The 27872-nt window shown below is 43.0% G+C and overlaps 2 protein-coding genes across 2 annotated transcripts; both read right to left on the bottom strand.

The window, feature by feature from the left end:
* Window positions 1–285: 285 nt before the first annotated feature.
* Window positions 286–20207, bottom strand: STN7 (Serine/Threonine kinase domain protein). The gene is made up of 10 exons (XM_086812694.1): window positions 19513–20207; window positions 18577–18663; window positions 18364–18483; window positions 18020–18121; window positions 8938–9106; window positions 8744–8837; window positions 8083–8176; window positions 7851–7907; window positions 7317–7730; window positions 286–815 (listed from the first exon to the last, which is right to left on the bottom strand). Exons 1-10 carry the CDS (start codon window positions 20002–20004, stop codon window positions 651–653), a joined length of 1794 nt encoding a protein of 597 aa, XP_086668820.1. The 5' UTR covers window positions 20005–20207; the 3' UTR covers window positions 286–650.
* A 3657-nt stretch (window positions 20208–23864) lies between these two features.
* LOC147629419 (protein BPS1, chloroplastic-like) lies at window positions 23865–24982 on the bottom strand. Its single transcript, XM_086812909.1, has 3 exons — window positions 24764–24982; window positions 24585–24605; window positions 23865–24521 (listed from the first exon to the last, which is right to left on the bottom strand). Exons 1-3 carry the CDS (start codon window positions 24980–24982, stop codon window positions 23865–23867), a joined length of 897 nt encoding a protein of 298 aa, XP_086669035.1.
* Window positions 24983–27872: the final 2890 nt, after the last annotated feature.

Below are 27872 nucleotides of genomic sequence, written 5' to 3'. Positions count from 1 at the left end.
CATCTATAACCTCATACGGGCTGCCTACATGTACCTCTTGTGGTGGAGCACTCCAGTGTCTCTGAAGGATCTCTTGGATTTGAAGCTGTCATGCAGGGAGGTGCCTCGGTCAGGTGGGCCGACAAGTCTGATGTAGCTGAAGTGCCCTCTCTCCAGTAACTACCTGATGCCATGGTGGTTGGTGTAGCCCTGATTCAGTCAGCCTGCGTTGCCTGAATATGTGTGTGCATCTGTTTTTGTGTGTGTTTGCGGGTGAGAGAGAGAGAGAGAGGTTTTCAGGCACAGTTTTATATCCACGCAAAAATCGAACACAGATAAGAAGATACTTCTTCCTCCCATGATTTACAATAGAAGTTAAGATACTTTTCCATGATCCTATAAGCACATTACAATATTTTCCCGTGTAACAAAACCTAGCTTCAAGATTTCACTTCGGAAGGCTGTCCTTAGCAAACAAAGATATGTAAGATTTTACAATTGCAGATAAGCATGGAAACATAAAATACAGACTATGCCATCAGGGCATGTGGTCAAAGGATTCTAAACATACAATAAAGATGAAAATACAGTGAGCTGCTAGCATGGCATTCCAGTCCTCATTACCATACCTTTCAAGTGATGAATTGCTGTGAATTGAACTGGGTATCCGTTCAATTATCTCTTGGAATCCACCGGCTCCACCAAAACTCTTTCTTCGCAGCAGGGCTAATGTCATCTATGGTCTCATCAATTGTGCGGACTACCTTCCTCTGTAGTCGTAGTACTGAAGCCAAGGCATTCCGTTGGAAAGTAGCTTTTGGCTTTGACCGAATCTCCTGTTAAACCATAGAAAAAAACCATATTTTAGAAGGAAAATATCCTAGTAGTATATCAGGGATAGCCCCACCAAGCTGCAAAAAGCATGGTTGTCACCAAAATGGATGTAGTGGGCAAAACGATGCTGCCAATGACATGGAACCCCAACTTTTTGATGTTTCTCAAATGCTAGAACGAGCTTATATATAAAGAAAAGCAAATCTCCGCAAAACATGCATTTGCATGGGCGGAGGGAAGAGAGAGAGAGAGAGAGAGAGAATGCTAGTAATGTCTAACAGAAGACCACAAGATTGCATGAGATACTGTAGTCCACTGATATACAACCATCATACACAGGGTCTTGTAACAGCCAAAAAAAGGACGAAGAAAAAACTGACAACTACATACTACACAATACCTAATATCGGACAAAGTGTTGGGTAGAGAGGGGAGCAGCAGCAACACACACACACATAGAGAAGCAAGTACACAGTCGTAAGAGCTTGAGAGTAGAAGAGTCACGTAACTCAATAATGATTAAGTGTACCAAAATGAAAGTACAAAAACATGATAAAGTAACACAAACTAAGTGCTAAGGGTGTGTTCTTGTGCACAGAGGAAAAAACCCTTCCCAAGAAGAGTAAAAAGTACCCCGGCTATCCTACGGTGTTCACACACCACTGCTTGCACCAAGATGATCTCTCCTCCTGAGAGTCTCTCCCTGACATAATGATAATGAACTTCCAATGTACTTAGTGTGAGCATGAAACACTGGGTTTCTCACAAATTGCCAATGCGCTCTGACTGTAAGTGAAAATGGTAGTGCAGGATGATTGTCCAACACCCAAATCAGCCATAAGGCATCTAAGCCAGACACACTCAATTGTAGTTGTAAAAGCTGCCTTGTACTCGGCATTTAGAAGTAGCCACTGTTCTACTTCTTGCTAAGCCATGATATAGATGAATCACCAAGACGAAAGCAAAAGTTGCAAGTGGACACTCGCGTGTCGTAACATCTATCCCAATCCGAATTTGCAAAGGCATGCAACTCTAAATCACCTCCCTAGGATAGAACAATCCGAGGTGTTGAGTGCACTGTAAGTAGCGAAAAACCCAATTGACAGCTTGTCGATGCTTGAAGCCTGGGCTATGCATAAACTTGCTCAACTGAGAGACCCCAAACTGCATGTATGGCCTCGCATTGCAACCAACCAACTTGCTGATATAATGTCTGATCAAAGGCGGCTCTCCAGAATCCTGAATGATAAGCATGGCACCTGTCTCAATTGGTGTAGACACAGCCTTACAATCCTCAAGATTAAACCTTTTAAGCAGTCTCTGTATGTACTTTGACTCCATCATGACTAGGCCATCATTGTTGGCTATGGTCAGGGAGGTCTGCAAGAGAACATGCACGCACGCAGAGACACACACACACACACACACGAGCTTTGAGAAAAAACGTGAGAGAGAGAGTCGTGTTGAAAAATGTACTTGATAATGATATCAATGAAAGTACAAAGTACTTTAAGTACTCTAAGGCTCAAGGCCCAACACACAAGGGTGTGTTCCCACGATAAAAAATCTCCGTCCAGCCATAGTAAAAAGTGACCGTGGGTAGGTGTTCACACGAGGACTTCTTGAGGCCAAATGGCTAACAAACTCCCTTGAAGTGAATGGTGTGAACATGTACACAGTGTAGCAGACCACCTTGGTAGAGGTAATACGTTTAAAGCTTTGATGCGGAAGGCTTCAAACTTCTCTCGAAAGAGACTTGGTAAATCCAACTGCTACATTGGCCTCTGTAGGCACGTAAGTCAAGGCTATCTTTCAGCATGGAGCCTCTCCCTAACATAATGATAATGCACCTCAATGTGCTTTGTCCGCGCATGAAAAACTGGATTCCGCGCCACTGTCAATGCACTCTGGCTGTCAGTGAAAATGGTGGTAGCAGACGGCTGTCTAATACCAAGATCTGTGTCACAAGTAGGAGACTCGGAGCGATAATCCAACACTTCAAATACCAGACAGAGTATGAAGACACAGTGGAAGAACAATAAACAATATAATAACACCGCACTGAGCCGGAACGGCCGGCCCCATGTAGGAACTTCTTTATTAACATAGAAGCTTTTACAAGATACCAAGGTGTAGGTGCATATAGCACCGGATTTTCCCACAAAGCATCAACACAAATCTTGCCCAAATAAACTATCCAGTGCCAAGTTACAAACATCTCTAGGAGCTGTCCAAAACTGTCCCAAAACAGTCCCCAAAAATCAGCTCATAAACCATCCATAAATCAGCCCCAAAATTGGGCCTCAAATCAGCCCCTGAAGCAAGCCTCAAAGCTGTCCCAAAAATAGCTCCATAAAAACAACCAAAAATAGCCCTTTGTTGTGGAAACTTGTTACCGCCTTTTGTGCAACTACAACACCACTATATGGCTGTTGTACCATCCGTACAGTCACCGCTGTACAGCCTCTATACGGCCTATGCAAAAGGGAAGACAGGGCTGTATACTGTACGGCCAGCGCAACAGAGAAGAGAGAGAAAATCTGCACTCAGCTAGCCCTGTTAGCATCTATGGAGGAAGTCGACCAGCCCTGTAGCATCTTTGGAACAAGTCGGCTAGCAGAGAGAAGAGGGAAAATCTCTAGGAGGGATACAGGAAAATCTCCAGGATGGATGCGCATGATGATAAAACAGCCCAAACTTGCTTTAATAGAGTCGACTAGCTCTATTTTTGAAGTGCTTTTCCCCTATTTGGCTAAAAGTGGCTAAACTAAACCAAAATATCCACTTTATGCTTTCCTTGGCTTGTACTTCAAGTTTTGGCCCAAATATATCAACTTTTATGCTGTTCCTAGCTTGATGCCCAAGTTTCATCTAGCCACCTCCTTTTGTCCACCTTGTTGAGCGTGCGCTACTATGGACCTTTTCAGGTATTGGAAAAGATCGGTGAAGTGGCCTATCGTTTTAAGCTACCAGATCACTGGAGGATTCACAATGCATTTCATGTGAGTCTACTTGGACCTTTCCATGGGGATGTGCCTAAGGATGTATCAGATGAGGCTCAGCCGGAAGTGGAGAAACTTGATGAGGTTCTTATTCCCGAGCAAATACTGGCACATAAGGAAAGAAAGGTACGAGGCAAAGTTTCCGGTCGCTATCTTGTGAAGTTCAAGAACTATTCACCGATGGATGCGAAGTGGATGGAGGAGGCTGACTTAGCAGATTCACCTCAAGTATTGCACCTTTATCTTGACGCCTTTGAGTTGGAGCCAACTCTTGCTACAACTCATTCAAGTTCAGCAGAGCATACGTCTGGAGCATTGCCTGATGCTGAACAGGAGGGTAGCACCTCTGCTCCCTTGATACAGATAGGCTCAGATGTCACCTAGCGGTCGCTTGGTGCAACTTTCGTCTCACCCGAAGGTACTGACAGCTGACAGTACATCTGCTTATGAGACTTCTATGATATGTGTGTACTAGTCACATTGGATGTTGTGGTTATGTATGGTTCACAGTGGTATACAAATTGGACTATTACTACACCATTGGCTTGCAGTGAATGTTGCTACATATACATGGCTGAGAGAGATTGGGACACTGATCTTGCCATATTGTACTTATCACTTTTAGTTGGATCACATGGCTGATTATCTTACAGTATTGGGCAGTCTTCATTATCAGTGTGGTTCCGCTTTGGATGTCTTGCTGTATCACCAGAATGCAATCGAGGACGCTTGCCATTTTTCAAGAGGGGGGTATGTCACGACCCTATAAATTTGTACAGTGTAAGTGTGAGCATGGTGGATAGTGCGCAGGACACAAGTGTGTAGGACAATGGTTATATGTTCACACTTGGGGACACTTATTAAGGGTTCTTTTTATTACCCCATGTGGAAAGGGGATAAATGTTTTGAGAGGACAAAGGTTTTAAAAACCTTTTAACTAAAAGAATATGAAACCGGCCTCTGGTAGAAACCAAAGTGCGGTAGGCTAGCAGTCACCCAATCCAATTGTCGTCAAGACAATTAATCAAATAAACAGGAGCTAGAGTGCTCCAAAACAAGAAGGAGAACGACACCTTTTGTCCCCAAAGCTTGGCGCCCCTTTCGGTATTTCTTTATTCAATTTCAATGGAAAAGATTCAGATGATTACAACATGGCCATCCATGGCTCGTATGTCTGCAAGTCCAATCTGCCAATCCTCAGGACCTCTTAGCATAGAGGTTACATAGCCTTGTGTCCCAAGAACACCACATTGTTCTCCTCTAATCTGCTAAGTCTCTACATCCATGAGGCCTTGAAAATGCATCTGACTAAACCATGCACATAGCCATAAACTCAGCCATGAAAACTAGTCCACAAACTCATCCAAAACAGCCCACAATCTTGTCCCGTTTCCACCCTCTGAACTGCCAAACCCTTCCTCTCACAAAGGACTAGAGAGAACCACTCTAGAGCAGTCTTGAGCCAGTGAAAAGAGAGACTTCAAACACCTACAGTCCCACTTGCTCACAAAGAAAGAGAGACTTACAGTCTTTATGTCGCTTTCCACAAGAGAGAAAAAGACTCGAGGAAAAGCCCCGAACTGTCCTGTCCTCTTGTCTTGTAGCCGGGAGAGAGACAAACAGTGAGAGAACCTGCTATCCAGCCTTGTGTTCCCTTCTCACAATTCACACTTCCCAATTGACAACCATCTTCTTGCCACAAGCATAGGAGAGAGAAAGAGGTGAACTTGTAGGTGCCTGTTTGCTCTGCAACCAGTAGCCAGCTAGCTCTTCACACTTCAGAGTAAGGTGCAGGAGGTATAGTCGGGCAGAATTCTCTCTCTCTCTCTCTCTCTCTCTCTCGACACCGGCGGAGACTACAACAGAGAATCAGGACCATACTAGCACGGCATGGGAGACGTCCAGTCAGAGTACTCACCATGGAGGACATTGAGGATATCCGCCATCGACCGATGAGAGACATCTTTGGATAGTGATGTGTATGATGCTTACCTTTGTTGCTGGAGTTTTCCTCCTTTGTTGCTGGAGTTTTCCTCCCAGCTGTTATCCATTAGGAGCTCCTAGTACCGTACTTTTCCTCATAGTTGTTTCAGTTTCAGTTAGTTGTTTAGTTGTTTTTAGCTTTTCTTACACAGACATTGTATCAAATCCACCAATTGTTGTAACCTTTTTGGTCTCATAGGTCATTTTGGCCTTCTGAAGACGTTAATATATCATTTCATTTCATTTCATTTCTCTCTCTCCCTTGCAAACAGTCAAGCAGGACTCTCTCTCACTCTTTTGTGAAGGGCGGAGGGGATACTGCAGGAGACTTAGAGGCACACCAATGAACAGGGGCAGCCGAATACTGTTTTCTCTTTCTCTCTCTTTTTACAGGCTTGTGGGCGGTGTCAGATGCGCACGGGTTCAAACTCCTCTTTCTTCCGGCTCGTGGGTTGTTCGGGAGTGCTACTCCTATTCTCTTGTGAGAGGAGGGATTTGCAACCTAAGAGGGCAGAAACAGGAGTATATTTAGCGTGTTTTGGGAAGAGTCTACAAACTGCTGTATGGCCTTGAGGATGTACTATTTTGGCTGATTAGAGGTGTAACAGTGTGGTGTTTTGGGGCACAGGGCTGTGTGAAACCTCTATGCCAAGAGCTCTAGAGGATTGGCAATTTGGACATGCATATGTATAAGCCATGAATGAGTTAAACTCTCAAGCATTCACACGAAAACAAGTCACGTGGAAACAATTTGGAGGCAAAGATGCATGCATATGCATTATGCAATGGATATATCTCCCGTTCTAGGAACCTGTAAAGAGCAGGTCTTCCTGAGTACGAAACTGGCTTAGTGGGAAGCCTACATTGGGATCCCTCAGTGGGTTCCACATCTTGGCCACAAAACGGGTGACATGAGGCCTGGCCTCCTGTAGGTGACACGAGTCCTAGCCTTAGTACGGGCGACATGAAGCTCCTCGGCCTCCTGTACCTTGGCACGAAATAGGGGAAGACCATTTGGGTGGCCAAATGGTGACACTCTCTCTCTCTTCACCATGTAACTGGCTGCCAGGCCTGCCTGGCGAGGGGATATGCTACATTGGCCTGGTTGGAGAGGCAGTGTTTCAAGGCTCACTTTTAGGAATGCAGTACCAAGTGTTGGCTCTTCAACAATTTGGTACAGCCCGCCCCACCACAATGTATGGTGCCCCTTTCTGGGGATTGGACATGAGCAGAGGACTGGAGAAGGATCGAGAGATTGCAGGTCTGAGGCTCTCACATATGATCAGGAGTAAGCCATTGGTGCCACATGAGGTTATATTGACTGAGTTTTTAGAATGCCATGTTTCCAAAATGAGACTGTCATGCCAAATAAAATCTTCTAGATTTTTGAAGACCACAATCTTTCTAGCTCAAGCTTTCTGTTTTGAAATTGAATATTTCCTCATTAGGAAAAAATATTTGGTCCAAGAATTTTTATTATACAAGAGGTTTGCCTACACCTAAGGCTGTAGTAGTTACCTTCAGTTCCTGAAGCTGGGCCTCTGTAAATCCACCAACAGTTGTTGTCCCTGACTTGGCAAGGAGGTTATAAATCCACTGGATGGCTTCACTTGGATCTTGTTGTGCAGCACGGATCAACTGCAGTTTCAGCTTTTGCATAAAAGTTAGTCCCATCAACCCCTCTCTATCAAAGTAAGGGTGTGACAGTGCATCTGTCGAACTTATACGCTGCCGTCCCTTATATCGAACCATTGCAAGCAGCAATTCCCATCCAACACCTCCATCTAAATCAAGGAGATCAAATCCATGGCGAAGATCTGCATTGGCCCGCGGTTCTGTCAACTCTCTCCATGCCACCATGTCATACCCACACCGCTTCAACTGTCGGTTGAACTGAATAAGTGCACTGTCTGTTCGTAGGTTTGGAAAAGCCTGTAAACATCAATCATGGAAAGCATAACGCCATACAAAACGTGAGCAATGAGGCCTACTAGCTTGTCCTGAAAGAATTACTTCAAGTTCTCTCATGACCACTTTAAAAAGGTTGCTTACCATTTGCAAGAAGATGAGGCCTGCACCATAGATATCGAACCTGTCTGGTGAGTTCATCTAGCCACACATGAGATAAAACTTCATTGCCTCAATAAGATAAGTGAGAAAATTGCTGAAGAAAAATGCCATAAAGTAATATGGTTAAAAATAAATAAATGAAAACTTTTAACCTTAAAAAAATGCATTTCCAACTAAAAGAACCAGAAATGCTTAAGAGGTTCTTCGGAGCTACCTGCCATAATACAGGAGAAAGAGCTGCAGCAACTGGGGCAGGCGGTGCAGATGGAGTCTGTGTGCTCATAATATACTGCTCAGGGGCAGCATACCTGTTATGACAAAGTTTTTTTGAAGCCCATCTCAGAAACCAACTTTCGGATTATTTGGGCACATCATACAGGCCTTAGTGCCAGACACATTGCTCACAATTATTTGAGCACAAGCTGCACAAACACAGCAATATGCACACACAGCATCTACAAAGTATTCTTCCTGCAATTGAACCCTGTCCATCAATTTTTGGCATAGAAACCTTTTCTCTCATCCCTTCCTTAACCCATAACTAGGGCCAATAGAGATGTGGCCTCCAATAAGAATCTATGCCTTTTGGTGCTTTTTGGTGAAGCTGTGTAATCTCAAACCTCTTTTCTTTTTCCTACTAGGTGCTCAAAAGCTGCTCGCCATTAGTCCATCTCGTCTTGTGGCCGCAGAGAAAAAATTTCAATTGTGCACATGTGCATGTGGTGCAATCAGACTCAAAAGGTATAAGATTTGAGTTGTTCTAAAACAAATCAGCCACATGTGTACGCAATAGACAACCTACAAGAAAAAAAAGAGAGAGAACCGAAGCCACCTAACAGAGAAAAAGTCACAACATGCTTGCACATCTGCCTCACCTAGGATCCAAAAGAAATTCCTTTGGAATATAATTGATGCCGACCCGAAGATCCGCAGCAGCACCAAGGTCAATAATCTTGAAAGTTCTAGATTCTGCATATAGTAGTTGGGACATTGGCAATCTTCAAAACACCCCCCCCCCCCAACCCACACCCCAAATACGTACACAAATAATAATAATAGTCTTGTTAACCTTGAGAAAATATGACGTTTTGAGGTTTTATGTCGCGGTGCACAATGCCTGTCGCATGCAAACCCTGCAATCCTGACAAAATCTGCTTCATAATTGTCTGAATGATTCTGCTTTCCCTTTCCAAACTTCTGGGGCCCTCAACAGCTCTACCAAGAATCATTTCCTCCACCTGCAAAATAATAAATAAATAAAATCTTACCATGAATCGAAGCTAAAGTGCATCAAGTCTAGACAACTCATAATACAAACGTAAGAGAGGGTTAAGTAATCCTACAGTCCATGCATATTGTCATCCATTATCCCACCATGCAGTCACACTTTCTGATCTTCTGCCTTTAGCCCTTGTGCCACTAGGGGGAAGTTTACATCTTGGCGAAAAATTATGTACTACCACAGGTGCTGGACTCTCATGGGTAATAGATTGTTGGGTTAGGATTAACCCTGATGTGCAGGAAATGGGGGCAGAAAACTGGAGAGAGAGAGAGGTGGGAGAGCAACATGTTACTGAATGTATTAGAATGATAATGTTGTGTGTACACAAGCACAAGAACAAGCCTAATAATAAAATGCTGTCCATATGGTGTCCTTTCACACCGTGTGGTAAAACCCTTCAATATAGAAGGTAAAAAGTGCCACTTGTAAGCCCATGTTCACACGGTACACCTAGCACTACCACAATGAGTTTTCCCTTCAAATCCCCCCCATAGTGATAGTGTGAATATGTTCAGAGTAGCAAATATATCTGCAATGTTTGCATGTGTGGACAATAAACCAAACTGATCTCCCCTGCATGTAGCTTGTCTTTGACATAGTGATAATGTATCTCTATGTGCTTGGTGTGAGCATGGAAGACTGGATTCTGAGCTACAACCATAGCACTCTTACTATCTGTGAGAATGGGAGTGGGTGTATGCTAACTCCCACGAAGATGTGCCATCAATCTCCTCAGCCATAAACACTCAACTATAGTAGTGAAAGATGCCATGTACTCAGCTTCACATGAAGATGTAGCCACAATAAGGCAGTCCAAAAGTGGGAATTTCTTTTTCCTTGGGAGCTCATGCATATCATGGTTGAGCAAAAAGTAACCAGTCCAAGCACAATCCGAATCACTATAAGCATGGAGCTAAAGATCATCCCCCTTGCATAGAACAAACCAAGAGATTGGATGTAAGCCCAGCGGGGCATGCCGTGACAGACTCAACCACGTGTCCAGGAGATAGAGATATAGAGAGAGAGGGGAGAGAGAGAAGGGAATAGGGATCTTGCAGAGTACACCACACTGAGCAGGGAACAAGCCCCGCCCCCTTTCAGGAATTTATTTAGGAACAATCCACGGGCACACTGGCTAGGATCAATACAATCAATGAATACAAAACAAGCAGATATGCCGATGTAGGATATCTAACTTGATGTGAGATCTCTAATGCTGAGTACACCACGGGGATGACCCACAAGAATCTCTCACCGGGCGAGTACCAGATCCAATATCCAAATTCACATCCAATGAATCCAAGTCCAATAAATCCAAATCCAAATCCAAATTCCAAGTCCAAGTTCCAAGTTCCAGATCCAGGTCCAAGTCCATATCCAAGTCCAAGTCCAATTTCCAATCCAAGTTCTAGTCCAAGTTCAAATCCAAATCCAAGTCCAAGTATCACTTGCTCATCCCATGAATAATTTCCACAGCTTCCTACAGCCTTGTCGATGAAGGAAACCATGGAAAAAGCTCTTTCTAACAAGAAAACTAATTTAAAACCTGTTTTAATGCTTTTCGGGCAATAAAAAACTCCAAAAAGGAGTTTTTAGGATTTTTGAAGCAGTTTTAGGGTTTTTGAAATTTCAGTCCGTACATGTCCCGTATGGTTCCGTACAATCGTACGGACATGTGGTGACGTGGCACAAGAGTTGATGGCGGCACTCTGAATCAACGGGCAGCGATGAAAAATTCCATGATTTGGTAGATAATGATGGAGAAGATGATCTCCACACTTCAATGAACATGGCAACGCGATGAAGAGGTTCTTCTTCAACTTGATGCTCAAGAGAGGCTCATGCTTCTTTTATACTTGGGGAAGCCTTTCTTTTTGCCAAAAAGTGATGCTTTTTCCTTTTCCTTTGCTTTGGTCTTTTTAATAGTTAAACATTACTCAACTTTAGGCAAAAGTTCTTGTTTTGCTTTTCTAGCTTCAGGGCCTTGCTTTTTGGCCCTGGAGCTGCTTTTTGGAAAAGCGGCTTTTTGCTTTTTCGCTCAAGTCAGTCCCCTCTTGCGAGTGGCTCATGGTCAACCTAGTTTGACTTTTTACTTTTTCTTGCTATTTGATCAAGACTGGTGCTTTTTCTTGAACAAACCTTATGGTCCTTGCCCCCATGCCTTCTTCCATCTATCTAGTGTCTGGGCAAGGGTTCCATCATGTCAAATAAAGCTCAAAGGGCCAAATAGTCACATTGGGCGCCCTCTTAGTACCTGAACACATGTTTAACTACTTTGTCCCTAAGCTGTGCCTAAATTTGCTCAACTGGGACACTCCAAATTGTATGTTTGGCCTTGTGTTACACAAGTATACGAGGCAGCCAACAGCTTGGCTGCTGTAAAGAGTGGCATCACAAGGCCTTCCTGCATCAGATAGACTATTGGAGTAGAAATAGGCTTACGGCCCCTTTATTATGTACTTGGACTGCAACAAAACAATGCCCTCTCGTAACCGTAAGAATTGTATGCCCAAATAATAGTGTCAAAGTGTGAGATCTGACATCTCAAATGAGGATTCAAGTTCAGCCTTGAACTTTTTCCTCATTGGTCCCAGTTAGCAACATATCATCCACATATATATATGTTGGAGAAATCATAGTCAAAGTGTGTTCTAGTGTGTACTAGGAACTAGTTTATGAGTCTTTGTGTGAGAGAGTGCCAAGTGTCATTTTGGGAGTTATCCCATAAGCATATGGTACTTGAGTGTGTGTGTTCACTCTATAAGAGTGATGTACTTTCTTGTGTGTCACATCAATCAAATCAAGCTATCTTGGTCTACATGTAAGTACTTGTTCATTGCTTTCATTTCCATTTCATTATGTTTGCTATCGTTCCTTTCTGGACCTAGAGTTAGCTTGCTCTCCTGCTCCAACATGGTATCAGAGCCATGCTTCTCCATGGGCAACCCTGGGGGCGACCCACAAATGGAAGTTGGTCTTCCTCCTTTGATTGTCCATCTCCAATTGGCTCCACATCCATAGCTTCATTGCGTTCGATGAGTATGAAGCTCCACATCCATCGCCACCAGCTTTGGTCTTTTGTAAGAAGATGCCACCCAGCTTCTACCTATCGCTACATTCTTAGCGGCGGAAGCCTCTGTGAGAAGAAGGTTCTGAACGCAGCAAGAGGAGATTTCAGCTTCTGCTCAACGCCTGTGACATAAGCTTCTACTGAGCGCAGCCCCCACATTTCAGCTTCTGCTGAACACCTGTGACATAAGCTTCTGCTGAGTGCAGCCAACACAGCCTTCTCCAACAATGTTGCAGCCCCCACAGTGCTGAACACCTGTGAAGCGCAGCGCAGCTCCCACAGCCTTCTCCAACAATGCAGTCTCTCCTCTCCCACAGTGCTGAACGCCTGTGAAACGCAGCGCAGCCCCCACAGTCTTCTCCATCGCTGCTCACGCCAACCGTCTTCTCCAACAGTCAACGGCTCACGCCAACAGTCTTCACACCAATCTCGCAGCCCAACACAGTCTTCTTCATCGCAGCACAGGATGAGGAGTAGCTCTTCATTCGTTTGGGATAAGGTTCTCACTCCTTACTTCTTTGGCTTCACACTTCACCACAAATAGGGGGCTTTCACATGAAGCTAAAAACTCCCTACCCATCTGCTGCACCTTCAAGATTTTGAGCCAAAGTTTTCAGTTCAGATTTGAGTCATGACTTCGCTATCTTCTAGTACATTGTTCATGGATAAGTTCAAGGGGGAAGGCTTTCCCACATGGCAAACCAAGATGTAGCTGCTACTTATGCATGAAGGAGTCTGGGAAGTTGTTGAGAACGACACATTTGATGCACTTGATTAGCCACAAAGAAAAATTTGGAAGTAGCAAAATGCAAAAGCCATTGCCATCATTGGTCTCTGCCTGGTGGACTCTCTCATTCATCACGTCGACTTTACATCCACGGCTAAGGAGATCTGGCATTGATTGGAGGGCATCTTTGGTAACAAGGTCACTAATTCCAAAGTTTTTCTAAAATTAAAGTTTTGTGAGCTGAAAATGCAAGACAATGAAGAGCTAAGTGATCATCTCTCCAAACTTAATTCTCTTGTTCAACAATTATCAAGTTTGAAGTGTTCTCCATATGATGAGGACAAGATGGCAGTATTAATCAAAAGCATGCAAGGCATTTCTCACTTTGAGTAGACCATTGAAGTATTACGCCTGGCTGCTACTACATATGATGACTTGGTTGCTCTTCTCATTGAGAAAGACCGCCAGAACAAGAAAACCACTTCTACATCCTTGACCTCAAGCACTGAAGAGGCGCTTATCTCCGCCAGCAGATGGAAAACCAACAAGAACATCATATGTAGATACTGTAAGCGGAAAGGTCATATTGAAGCCAATTGCTTAAAGAAGAAGGAGAAAGAACAAGAACAACACCATGCTAATGTTGTTGCTGATGAACCACCACACGAGCTTCCCGAAGATCATGCACTTTCTGACCATGTCACCCTTGATGAGGATAACAAAGATTATTGTTTCTGGTTTCTTCTGTGTGTGTATGGGTGCTCTGCCCTTGCATTATGCATAAAATAAATGAAATAAACAGTGTGATGTGTGATGGTCGATAAGGGTCCTCTGCCCTAGGTTTGATATGAAGTATTGACACCCAGTTCATAGTTAGAGGGGGGCGACGAGTGATGGTTCTCACTACCGGTCGCAAGCTGACTGAGTAGTCACTGACACACGGGAGGTGTTGGTCAGTTGGACTGGCTCTTTGCAGTAATGCGGTGGAGGGGGGATTGGTTTACTCCTTGCGTATTGGGTCTCACACTCTTTGCTCTAAGGGGGGATGTTGGAGAAATCATAGTCAACGAGTGTGTTCTAGTGTGTACTAGGAACTAGTTTATGAATCTTTGTGTGAGAGAGTGCCACGTGTCACTTTGGGAGTTATCCCATAAGCATATGGTACTTGAGTGTGTGTGTTCACTCTATAAGAGTGATGTACTTTCTTGTGTGTCATATCAATCAAATCAAGCTATCTTGGTCTACATGTAAGTACTTGTTCATTGCTTTCATTTCCATTTCATTATGTTTGCAATCGTTCCTTTCTGGACCTAGAGTTAGCTTGCTCTCCTGCTAAAAACAATATATATATATACCTAGAGGAATCTAGGAACATGCCCAAATTCACCTTAATCGAATGTGCAATTTATAACCTCATGGTAGTCATCCACAAGACAATAAACCATCAACTCCATCATGCTTAGTATGGATTGGATACTACAATATCCCCACTAGCGTCATCAATGCCCAATAGTGGGTGTAGAACTTGGTATCAATATATGCTCCCACACACACCCCCCACACGCACGCACACACACAAATAAGAGCATACATTCATACAAAGGTATGTGTACTGAGTTTCTGTCAGAGCTCCTGAGATACAGGACAGACTTAGCCATAATGAAGCCTAGCACTAAGGATCATAACAAATAGAAAGAATTACTACAACAAAAAGGTACTTGATAGGACATATGCACCACTAAAGATAGAAAGAATTAACACAATATAAACTGGCTGCAACTTGAACAAAGACTTCACAATGTGAAATTTGCATGTCCGCTAATACAATATAAAGATATACCTAGATGAATCCACGAACATGGCAAATTCACTTTATAGGAATGTGCAATTTATAACCTCATGGTAGTCATCCACAAGACAATAAACCATCAACTCCATCATGCATACTATGGACTAGATACTACGACATCCTCACTAACGTCATCAGTGCCCAATAGTGGGTGTAGAACTTGGTATCAATATATGCTCCCATACATACACACACCCCATGCACACACACACATACACATAAGAGCATACATTCATACAAAGGTCTTTGTATTGAGTTTCTGTCAGAGCTCCAGAGATATAGGGCAAACTCAACCATAATGAAGCCTAGAACTATTCTCTTTGTCCACCTTGACGTAGAGGTTACTCTCTGTTGGACAGTTTTGGAAGCCCTGACTCATGAAATAAGCATAGAGTGATGTAGACAAGAATGTGAGCAACCATCATAGTAGAGGCTAGTCTGCAATAAGAGAGAAAGAGAGGGGACTCCAATTTATAGATTTGGGTCTCCCATGAGCTAAAATGGCAAGAGAAGGCTATAATGACAAGTGGAGAGACACACAATAGCTGAAGTAACAAGTGTGAGGCCACTTGTCTCACTTTGATCCACTTTCTAACAAGTGTGAGGCCACTTGTCTCCCTTTGATCCACTTTCTTGCCACATATCTCAATCTAAGAGATGGGTCTTTCCATAAACTTTATCTCTAAAAATATCCCAACTAGTAGTCCATTTGTCATAGGTACTTTGGCAACTCTTGGTATTTGCTCAATCCTAGAGGTAATGACACGAATATAATTTTCATCGGAGTCGGGCCAAAAATAGCAACTCTCCTAAATTTTAGGAGTGTGATGCTTGGTATTCCAAGATAATCTCCCATTCCCAAAGCTTGTACTTCCCAAATATTTAGATATCCTTGAGTCCACTAAACCCCTTTGAGACTGGGAAATGTCCAGGCTGGTGACATCCTCCCCAGCTTCTTAAAACTTATCCCCGCAACTTTAAGCTTCAAGCAATATATCCAAGATATAATCATGTCCCATCAAGTGGGCGAGACGAGACAGTCTCATAAATCCAATATTACTAAAAGAATCCATGTCCCAAATATTTGGGCAAGACTAAATAAATCTCCATAATACCAGTATCAAAATCATGTTCCAAATAACTAGGCGAGACAAAACAAAATCATGTCCCAAAATAAACGCGCAAGACAAAATAAGTCTCCCTAATACTAGATTCCAGTCTATTGACCCTTGGCGTAGATATAAGTCCCTTGCCAACCAGGTGTCAATCCACATGACCCTTGGTGTAGACATAAGTCCCCTGCCAATCGGGTGTCATGTCCACTCTACCACTTGCACTCCACTTGGACAAATTCGTCCATAGAAATTACTTGGAACGTCCAGTGTGTTTCAGGAAAGCGTTGATGAGCTTGGTCTATATGGCTACCATATGGTTTTTCATGGCCTTCCATGGGTGAGATATGATACATTAGTCTATGAAAGCAATTGTTATTTGAACTGTGGACCACGTTCATGGACGTATCTATGGAGATTTCTTTCTTGGACGAGATTTATATAGATATTTAAGAAAACATATCATTTTCTTCTTCCAAAGATACAAGGGTAAAATTCCATGTAACAATCTTGCAAGAAATAGAAAGAAATACTTTGCTTTTCTTGGCTAGTTCGTCATAAAACCCAATAGATTTATCTCCATTCAGGTTGTCTTGAGCTTGATGAAATGATCCATGATATCAATATAGAAGAGAATACCCAGCAGGCATAATAAAGCCAATTCCATACTTCCAAGATAGATTCCATGAATCCATAGACCATGTTAACTTATGCGCATGCTCTTGATGCATGATTGCTCCCATAAGTGGATAGGTTGACCATATTTAATTACACTTATAGTCAGTGTTTATATCCTAACAAGATCGTCTTCACACAAGAGTGTGAAAGAGCCAATGCTCTGATACCAATGTAACTTCCAGGGCACCCACGAGTTTTGCAAAAACACTTGATCATTAATGCAATTAAATACTGAAATTGGCCACGGCCTTAAACATATATCACTTACTCCACAAAACTGTAAAAGAGAGATGTGCACGCCAGAGGCCGGAATGGGCCAAACCCCTAGGAGACAATATCATGTACAAGCTTTGAGGCCTTACACTCCCCAAGGGAGATACCGGATTATCCATATACAAATACCGTAACACAGCCCAACACGAGGCAACCATAAAATTCAGCCGGTAACACAAGCTATTGAAATGCCGAGGCAACAATATAATCCATATATCCTTGTGTGGGTACTAATTCTTCCCCCAATTCTTCCCCAAAAACCACAGGTCTTCATGCAATAGACCTGGTATAGCAAGTACAACCCTCCATTCAACTAGTACAACAAACTCATGGACTAGTACAACAGGTAGAACGACTAGTACAGTAGGTACAAGGGCTGGTACAGTAGAAACAAGAGCTATAGTAGGAACAAGGGCTGGTGCAGCTGGTACAAGGGATGGTACAACAGGTATAGGGGCTAGTACAGTTGGTACATCGACTCGTACAACGGCTTTTGTAGAGGGAAGCAAAGTAGGGTAGAGTCTCCATAGAGTGATGTAGATAATAATGCGAGCAACCATCATAGTAGAGGCCGGTCTACAGCAAGAGAGAGCCTTCTCCAAATGAAGAAAGAGGGCTCCAATTTATAGATTTGGACCTCCCATGAGCTAAAATGGCAAGCGAAGGCTATAATGACAAGTAGAGAGACACACAATAGCTGAAGTGACAAGTGTGAGGCCACTTGTCTCACTTTGATCCACTTTCTGCTGCCTCCCGCGATTGCTTTCCAACAACTGGTGATTCCCCTTTCATAAACACCATGTCAGCCACCCAGTTGATATGAAGAGGCCAGTAGGTCTGTGTGGATCGCCTGCTGTTCGTGGAATGCTTGGCTTCTATAGCAAATGGGAACCTACAACTGTCCTTAATAATCCCAAAAGACCACCTTGGAAAAGTAATACCCTGCCCTGAAAGCAACCTAATAAAAAACTACACTAGGAAGTCGCACGCTAAATGCTGTCTCTTGGAAGCTTGAAAGTGCAAGACCACCTGCATGGGATTGGTAGAGGGAAAGAGATTGCATATATGCCATGAGCTTCATTCAATATTGCCATGCTTTCACCTACAAATAAAGAGGCAGTAAGAAAGTAAAGTGTGTGCCCTGCTGTGTAAAACCTTACATTGTACGGAAAGTCCTTGTTGGCCATAAGGTCAGATAGTGTTGCGTCCCCTTCGTACCTCCAAATAAGCCAATATTCTTCCCCTTTGCCCTTGCTTGATTTCTGGCATAGAAGCATTTGAAAAGTGTCAGGCACATAAGCTATGGTAGAGTGTCGAGATTTTGACTCCGACACAAGCCTTTGCAAGGTAAAAACGATTGTGAAGATGTTACGTACTCTATCACCAAACTCTACAAAGACCTGACAAGGTTTGATGCCATCTTTGAAGTATACTATACAGCTTTGTAACTTTTTAAAGAAAAAAATGTTGCTTGAAAGAGTAAGGTTTCAATGTGAAGGGACACCTCTATGAAACCATAGATGTAATCAGCGCAAGCTTTGGGGCAGGCTCTTCGAACTCTCTCATTCATCCATACTTCTACAGCTCCATATTCGTTTGCTTTCTTTACTACCAAATCGCCAATCTACATATAATGGAAAAGTAATTGATCAAGATATGGGCAAAACAGAGCACGATACTTGCCATTCTTGCTTGCAGGCGAGAAAACAAGCCTCACCTTTCCTTGCTGTTTCTTTGATAAGGTAGCTTTGTACACTGTTCCAAATGCCCCTTCTCCAAGCTTTCTTCCTAAGACAAAATCTTCCTGAACTAAACATATAGCCCATTAATTGCCTATGCTTGGAAAAAGCACAGAAAACACTCTACAATACACAGCATTAGAAGGGTTAAACCAGAACAATACGATTAGCTGTCTAATTGTAGAACAGAGAACCCTAAAAACTGGACATGGAAAACGGTAAGCCCTGGATAACTCTAGCTAGATACAAACAAACCCATTTCTTGCATGTGATTGGAGGGAGGACACCAAATCCCTTAAAACTCTGGCATTAGAACAGTAAAATCTAACGTAATTGCACAAACCCATTGATGGCTTAGCGCCTTCATACAGCTTAGCATCGGAAGGATGATCGAATCAAGCTGCACCAGGACAACCCATTGATTGTCTATGAAGCTGAGTTGAATAACCCATGTCATTCAAGAACTGAGTTAACCGACCCGTGGAGTGTCTGTGATTAAAGGTTAAACCTAGCTGAGCTAAACAACCCATTGATTGCCGCTAATTAAGCGGTTAAGCATACCCAGATGACTCGAAGCAAAGGTAAGAGAATGATGATAGGGTTAATCACAGTTGAGCTCATTGATTGACTGTAATTACGACAAAGAAAGTAAAAGAATGACTTGAAGCAAAGCAAAAGAAAAATACGTGCCCACGATTTGAAGCAATATGATTAAGCGTTAGCGTAAAAGCTATCTGAGCTAAACAACCCACTAATTATTTGTAATTAAGGGTCGAACCTAGCCAGAAGCAAAAAGAATGACGATATTCTGTGTTGAGGTTGAGCTGGCAGAGCCAGAGGACCCATTGATTCTCCGTAATTGAGAGGTCATCATAGGCAGAAAGTGAAAGAAGCAGAGGTGAGAGAAACCGTGCCTTTTTGTATGTGGGTCGGATGAGCTGCTCGAGAGGGGCTAACAGGAACATGTCCCAGAAGCCTGGAGCCACGCCAGGGGTCGCCCAGAGGTAGGATGCAACGACGAGTGTGAGGAGGACCCCAGGGGTTGTGATGTTTAGGGCGTTGGAGCGAGGCAAGGTGCTTCTGTACACCACATCGCCGCACTCCATCACTGTACAAGGAAGCCCCACCCCTACCCCCAGCATCAAATGGTCCATCCAGTCCAAGCCCGCATGGCATTCCCAAACCCTAACCCTAACCCCAGATTTCCTTCCGCCCTGCAGAGCCCCGCAGAACCTCCCTTCCTCCGCGCGCAGAGAAACCCCGCCTTCCACCCATGACTTTGCGAGCCTCCGGAGACGATCATAGCTTCGACTATTGCTGCTACTGCTGCCTGATAGGCTTCCATGGACGGGCGCTGCGCTTACAGAGAGATGCTGGGCCGAAGAAGACGAGGAGGCGATCGCCATAAATTGAGCTTTCGATTCAGTCAGTGGATGTGTGCAAGTGAAAATAGACAGGAAGATTGCTCTACCCCATGAGAGGTTAGGTGTAGCATGTATTGAACTGTACAGAATTGGGCCTTAACAGGCGAAGAGATGCAGAGAAGACTGATGGTGGAGGTGTGCGGAAAGACAGAGATGCCACGATCGTGTTGGCTGCTGTTTACGAGCGATCATTATCCACTATACCGTCAGTCTCGTGCACGTGGAGACCTTCATTCCACGTGTATGGTTGTGCTTTGCCTCACCTGCCAGCTCGGAATGGCAGCATGGCATGATTAATGAAATGCAATAAAATAATTTTGTTTTTTAAAAAGTCTTTACACACACGAACCCAGCCCCGTCCCCCCACCCCATGGGCAAGGATCTGTGTGAAAAGAAGCACGTGCATTTTTTAAGATGCCCTACAAGTTTTGCATTGCAAGAGAGAGTATGGAAGGAAATGTCTTGGGTAGATTCACTAAGGTTAAAAATCAAGTAAATCTTTTGCATGACATTAAAGTACTACAAACTCATTGATCTCACGCACCATTGTGTCCTATCATAATTGAACATGCGTGGATCTCTCTCTCTCTCTACACACACACACACACACACATATAACCAGTGCTAAAAAATAACCACATTCTAGTGTATTTGTACCAGCCTAAGTAGCCTTGAATTTTTTTCCCATAGTTACCATTTTTTGACCGCTTGTAAGCATGTTTTTTCATCCGTAGGCAATGCCGTCGAGGGAGGGTTTGAACCTAAGTACTCCTTATTTTAAGGAATGATTTTTCATCTATTTTATTTGTAAAATCGGGATATTTTCGAAAACAAAAACCATATAGATTTAAGAGTTGTCTTTATTTTGATTGGTTGAAAATATGTTTTTTTCGAGCACTTTACATAACTCATGCAAGCCAAAGCCATTGATTAGCTTCATTCAAACATGTTAAGAACCTATATATAACTCATGCAAGCTAAGCCATTGATTAGTTTCATTCAAACATCTCTCTCTCTCTCTCTCTCTCTCTCTCGGACTATAGCACATGGATGACCTCGCTCTCTCTCCCCCTCATGAAGCAAGGGGTGTAGTGGAGAAGCATTGTGTGGACGAGTAGATAATGAGTGTGCTTGAAGAAGTGTTGTGTTCATCAGTGACCTACTATGAGAGTTTGGCAGGGATGCAGTAGTTGTTTATTCTGGTTGAGCAAAGGTTTTGTCCTAAGGTCACTTTATTAATTAAATGCATCCCATTTCTTTTCTTTCCTTTTTAATAAGAGCTTAGAGAGTCGTGTTATTTGTAGGCATCTATGCCTGTCAAAATCACCTAGGACTTGCATGCTCAGCCCACCAACCATGGAGCATTCACTTCACCACCATGGGAGCCCAACCCCAAGTGGCAACATCCATCCATTGGTCATGGTGGGGGCTTGAACCTGATCTTTTCCATAGACCTCAACTCCCTATCCACTCCACCAGTGGGGACAAACACATCCCATTTCATTGTGCACCATGATAAAAAGTCGTGAAATGCACACCCATTTCATTAATGTGCAGCCATGAATGGCTCAATCATTTTTTTCCATTTCATTAATGTGCAGCCATGAATGGCTCAATCATTTTTTTCCATTTCCAAACATGACTATATATTCCTTTTCTGTATCATGTAGTTTTGTGTCAATCTCTCTTTATGTTTTTTTCAACTTCTTTCTTATTCTTGTCTTTTTTTCTTACATTTGAAGTTTTTCTCTATACCCTTCTTGCGCCTTTAGCATTTGTCCTTGTTCTTGTTAAATTCATTTTTTATAGCTCCATAATTTATACATCTCTATGGATAATCCATACTTATCATCTATCATTATGTGAGGCCCAAACTTGGGGTGAGCCCAATTTGTTAAATCTTAATGGATACCTCTTACAATCTCCTTGGAGATTTGACACATTTATCTTAGACTCGTTATTTTTGTAAAGTAGTCTTGGGAGATGGGTAAGACTATGGGTAGCCCTCAAGTAGCTTAAGGACATCGTTTGACTACGATGATGATGGAATGGGGGACGGGGTTATGGCTATATCAAGGAGGACACAATCTAACATTTAAGAAGTCTTCTGTGAAGATGTTCTTTAGTATTGCCAAGACACTCAAGGAGATGTTCTTTGGTGTTGCCAAGACGCTCCAAGGAGTTTAGTAACACCACTTAAGAAGTCTTCTTTAAAGATGTTCTTTGGTGTTGCCAAGGCGCTAACACCTCTAAGAAATATGGCTAGGGTTAGCAAAAATCAAACTAGGCAAACAAAATTTTAGTTGGAGTTTGACGAGATTAGAATACTAAGTTGTACGGCGTAACTTGAAGGCAATTATATGGTGCCGGAAGATGAGAAAACTCAACTTGCAAGGTTGGCCATGAGCTAGCAATATAGCTCAGCACACCAGCCCACATATGAACTGGGCTCACAACATACACTATAACTATCTTCCAAGTCCTATGCCCTTGTGCCTACCCCCCCTCACACACACACACACACATGCCTTGAAGGAGGGAAAGGTTAACATTGCCAAAAGTCTTTGAACATTGCAAGGGGCTATACCTTGTTGAGTGGGGAAAAGGAAGGGGGTGCTTTGAGATCCTTCCAACTAATGAAGGACCATCCTTGCCAATCTGAGGATAAATGATTTCTCTTATCTACCAACAATATAAGGGCAATGCCCTCAATCTTTTGTTGTACTAGAAAAACTTCCATAGTTGAGAGAGGAAAAAGGTGTCAAAGCTTCAAGTGGGGGATATAGCTAAATCTAGTCACACAACCAAGGGAGGAGGGGGAGGAGTCAAGAAACCAATGGAGGTTGGTTCTTGGGTCCAAGGGAGGAGAGGGAGGAGTCAAGAGGCCCATGGAGGTTGGTTCTTGGATCGAACGCAAAAAATAAGTCCTAAAGATTAGCAACCGTGCTTTAATATACTTTAAAGCACCAATGAGGTGCTAGCTCAAGTAGCAAATTCTAATTGGCATCGCACTTATCCAAATGTAATGAAATTGTGGCAGTTTATCCTTCTTCTTCCTATGTCCTCGGTCTCATGTGAAAGAGGTTTTTCTAAACAGAATGCTATTAAGACCTCCGTACGCCAGTGCTTGAAAGTGGGAACTCTTGAGATGCTTATGCGCATCTCTCTTATTGGCCCGAAGCAAAGTGAAATAGATTGGGATGTAGTCCATCACATTTGGGAGCTAAGAAAATGTAGAAAAGCTGCCATGGATTTGTAGAGATTGATGGTGGGAAGGTGATATGTGATAACGTGATTGGTATTGAATGTATTATCAATCTTGAAGAGGTATTACATGCTCGTCATGAAAGTATTGATGTTTGGGCTATTTCATTTATGCTCCAATCATGTTGATCTCTAACATTTGTCTTGATTCAAGATGTATTACTAATGGTTTGTGAGTTGCAGGTTGTGATCATAAGAGAGATAAGTTGCATGTTGTGATATAAGCTGTAGGTTATGAGCATTATGCTTTTTGATGGGGACAATAAGTTGGTATGTGGTTTTCTAGTAGCTATGTTAACTCGAGCTTTCATGTATACTTTGAAATTTTGGTTATGACATAGTTTCAAAGGATAGTTTGTGAGTGTGTGCAAGCAGGTGAAGGTGACTATGGAGCAAGAGCTTTGAAAGCTGCTTAGTAACAGGTATCTATGGCTGGTACTACTAGGTAGTCACCTCAGCAAGTATGAATGGCAGGTACAGATTTGGTACAGCAAGTACAACAAGATGACATTAGCAACAGCAGCAGGTACAGGGCCTGTATGTGCAGGCACAGTGGACAACACAGCAAGTTCAGTAGTTCACACCACCACCACCGCCATCACCATCGTCATCATCACCATGAAAAAATTACCCTTAGAGGCATCCTCCATATTGAGCTTCTCACCCATCCTTCTTAACATGGAGCTGCAATTCTCTAGCTTAGATCTGCGTTGGCCCAAGTGATTAACATCATCATCTTTCCTCCTGAGAGCCTCCATGCATTTGTTCAATGCATTTTTCGCCCTTCTCAGCTGGGCTTCCCCCATACTGCTCTTCTCTAATGTATGAAGGGCAAGCTCTACATGCACATGGTAATTCTTGATCTCTATGATGGCTTCTCTGAGGGCATGGCAGATGTCAAGTAGCTTTACACTGTCTTCCAGATACTCATCAAGCCATTTGGTATCACCATCGGCAAGGGCCTGTTGAAGATCAGGGACAAAGGCCTCTACAGAGGCATGGGTGCAGAGGACAACTTCCATGGCTTGGCAGAGCCATGAGATGCTGAGGTAGCATGCTTCATCTGTTGATTTGAGCTGCTCCAACTGAGAGGCCAGCTCTGATTCAAATGCATTGAGCCCTTGGTTGCTCTTGGCAGTGGGGCTGGAGGTCCTGAAGGAGAACCTGGGGGATGAGAAGTTCTGCAGTGCAGCACCAAGGGATGCAAAGAGGGATGAGCTACTCACTATGACACACTTTTGATGATGCACATGTCATAGTGATAGATGAACAAGAAGGCCCTTCCATATGCATCTCACCATCCCTATCTGCATGCTTTCCTGCAACAGAAGCATGCATGGTGTGCATGCAAACCATGCAGCAAGAACTCATCGCCGACGTCTCTGACACTGATGAAGAAGAGTAGAGATCAGCAGGTAGGCTGTCCTCTGAGGCAGAGCTATAGCAAGCAATTCTAAAGATACCAAGCAATTCTAACAGCTGCATGCTTCTCAGCAAATTCCTTCACCCTTTGGCTTTTTGCTTTTTCCTTCTTGTTCTTCAACATCTCCATGACCCTCTTCACAATCCTCCTGCTTGCAAACTCTCCATGTCTCTGCAGATTCCCTTCAAGAAGGCCTTCTTCTGTTGAAACAATGGCATTCCAGAGAGCTTGATTAGCTTCTTCTTTCCTAGAAGACCTCAATTCAGAGGCCATGAGGGTAGCCACAGTGCCTTTTGATGGCAAATTGGCCCTACCCCATTCCAATGAATCATCAAACCTTTCATCGACAAGCTCGTCATGCAGGCAAAACCTGCAATTAGAAGCTTTTGCTGCCTTTGCTGCAGAGCAATAACAGCAATTCACATGGTGCAGACTTTAGTATGCTGTCAAAGGTGAATTGGTCTTTTGTGTGCAGCAGAAGGGGGCTATGCAAGAGCTGTGGGCTTCGAGAAGTGGCACAAAGCAGGCATAAAAGAATGGTGGGTTATCAGAGACAGATGGGCAAGAATAGTACGGGAACAGGGCAGAATGTGGAAGAGTGTGGCCTGGGCCCTGGAGGTTGGAGCGCTGAGAACAGTTGCAAGAAAAGCAAGGTTAAGGAGTAACACATGTGCGAGAGAAAATGGACAAATCTGCTATGAAAAGCCTGGGCTTGCAGGCTAGTTGTACAGCAGGTACATGTGCTGTACAGGTTCAGAGGTGCTACTGTACGGAATGGTGCAGAGAGGCACCGTCGCACCAGCAAGTACAGAATCAAAAGCAGAAAGAGAATAGTGGCTGCAGCCTGCAGGGCCCTTACACTACTCGTCAGGTTCGTCTCTTTCGTATAGCTTACTTCATTTGTTTAATGAATCTTTTGTTGCCTTCCCTAACATATACTAGATTTCAGATTGACTTCTCTATTTACATGATGGTAGGACTACCTCACGTGACGAGCAAGTAGATTTTTGATTGCAAGGATGCTGACGAATGACCATTGTTATGCTATATCTCAGAGGTAAGAGCCATAAATTTTTTGATTTAGTTACATGTGAGCGCATATATGATTTTGTGGTGGTCCTTTCTTGAGAAATGCTGGTTTTTAGCTTTAAGCATATTGCGGCTTGTATTTACACACAACTATTACTTTTCAATGGAGTTTGTAATGCTCTTGAAACCCTTTCATATGTGGCATATGACCATACTAGGCATGGTTGAGATGCATGGTAGTTTGACTGAAGTTTGGGGGATTCTCTCGTGGATGGAGCTGTTTATATACATATATCGAGGGATTCTAGGTACTTCTAGACTAGTTGTTTGGTCTGAAAAGCTGCACACACTTTGAGCACAAGCGTGATAGTGCAGTAGAGAAGATACATGTGTGGTAATGTGGGAAGCCCGAGTTTTAAGGCAGAGAGTCATTTGAAGCCCAAGATATTGACACAAGGTGTCACCAGTACATCGAGGAAGCCCGACATTGGGCGTCAAATTTAAGGCCTGCCCCCACCCCATGGGCAAGGATCTGTGTGAAAAGAAGCACGTGCATTTTTTAAGATGCCCTACAAGTTTTGCATTGCAAGAGAGAGTATGGAAGGAAATGTCTTGGGTAGATTCACTAAGGTTAAAAATCAAGTAAATCTTTTGCATGACATTAAAGTACTACAAACTCATTGATCTCACGCACCATTGTGTCCTATCATAATTGAACATGCGTGGATCTCTCTCTCTCTCTACACACACACACACACACACATATAACCAGTGCTAAAAAATAACCACATTCTAGTGTATTTGTACCAGCCTAAGTAGCCTTGAATTTTTTTCCCATAGTTACCATTTTTTGACCGCTTGTAAGCATGTTTTTTCATCCGTAGGCAATGCCGTCGAGGGAGGGTTTGAACCTAAGTACTCCTTATTTTAAGGAATGATTTTTCATCTATTTTATTTGTAAAATCGGGATATTTTCGAAAACAAAAACCATATAGATTTAAGAGTTGTCTTTATTTTGATTGGTTGAAAATATGTTTTTTTCGAGCACTTTACATAACTCATGCAAGCCAAAGCCATTGATTAGCTTCATTCAAACATGTTAAGAACCTATATATAACTCATGCAAGCTAAGCCATTGATTAGTTTCATTCAAACATCTCTCTCTCTCTCTCTCTCTCTCTCTCTCGGACTATAGCACATGGATGACCTCGCTCTCTCTCCCCCTCATGAAGCAAGGGGTGTAGTGGAGAAGCATTGTGTGGACGAGTAGATAATGAGTGTGCTTGAAGAAGTGTTGTGTTCATCAGTGACCTACTATGAGAGTTTGGCAGGGATGCAGTAGTTGTTTATTCTGGTTGAGCAAAGGTTTTGTCCTAAGGTCACTTTATTAATTAAATGCATCCCATTTCTTTTCTTTCCTTTTTAATAAGAGCTTAGAGAGTCGTGTTATTTGTAGGCATCTACGCCTGTCAAAATCACCTAGGACTTGCATGCTCAGCCCACCAACCATGGAGCATTCACTTCACCACCATGGGAGCCCAACCCCAAGTGGCAACATCCATCCATTGGTCATGGTGGGGGCTTGAACTTGATCTTTTCCATAGACCTCAACTCCCTATCCACTCCACCAGTGGGGACAAACACATCCCATTTCATTGTGCACCATGATAAAAAGTCGTGAAATGCACACCCATTTCATTAATGTGCAGCCATGAATGGCTCAATCATTTTTTTCCATTTCATTAATGTGCAGCCATGAATGGCTCAATCATTTTTTTCCATTTCCAAACATGACTATATATTCCTTTTCTGTATCATGTAGTTTTGTGTCAATCTCTCTTTATGTTTTTTTCAACTTCTTTCTTATTCTTGTCTTTTTTTCTTACATTTGAAGTTTTTCTCTATACCCTTCTTGCGCCTTTAGCATTTGTCCTTGTTCTTGTTAAATTCATTTTTTATAGCTCCATAATTTATACATCTCTATGGATAATCCATACTTATCATCTATCATTATGTGAGGCCCAAACTTGGGGTGAGCCCAATTTGTTAAATCTTAATGGATACCTCTTACAATCTCCTTGGAGATTTGACACATTTATCTTAGACTCGTTATTTTTGTAAAGTAGTCTTGGGA

The sequence above is a fragment of the Cibotium barometz genome, chromosome 18, assembly GCF_041138505.1.
Source record: "Cibotium barometz isolate CiBa-2024 chromosome 18, ASM4113850v1, whole genome shotgun sequence".
Classification (NCBI taxonomy): Eukaryota; Viridiplantae; Streptophyta; class Polypodiopsida; order Cyatheales; family Cibotiaceae; genus Cibotium; species Cibotium barometz.
This window is presented reverse-complemented; position numbering and strand designations above follow the sequence as displayed.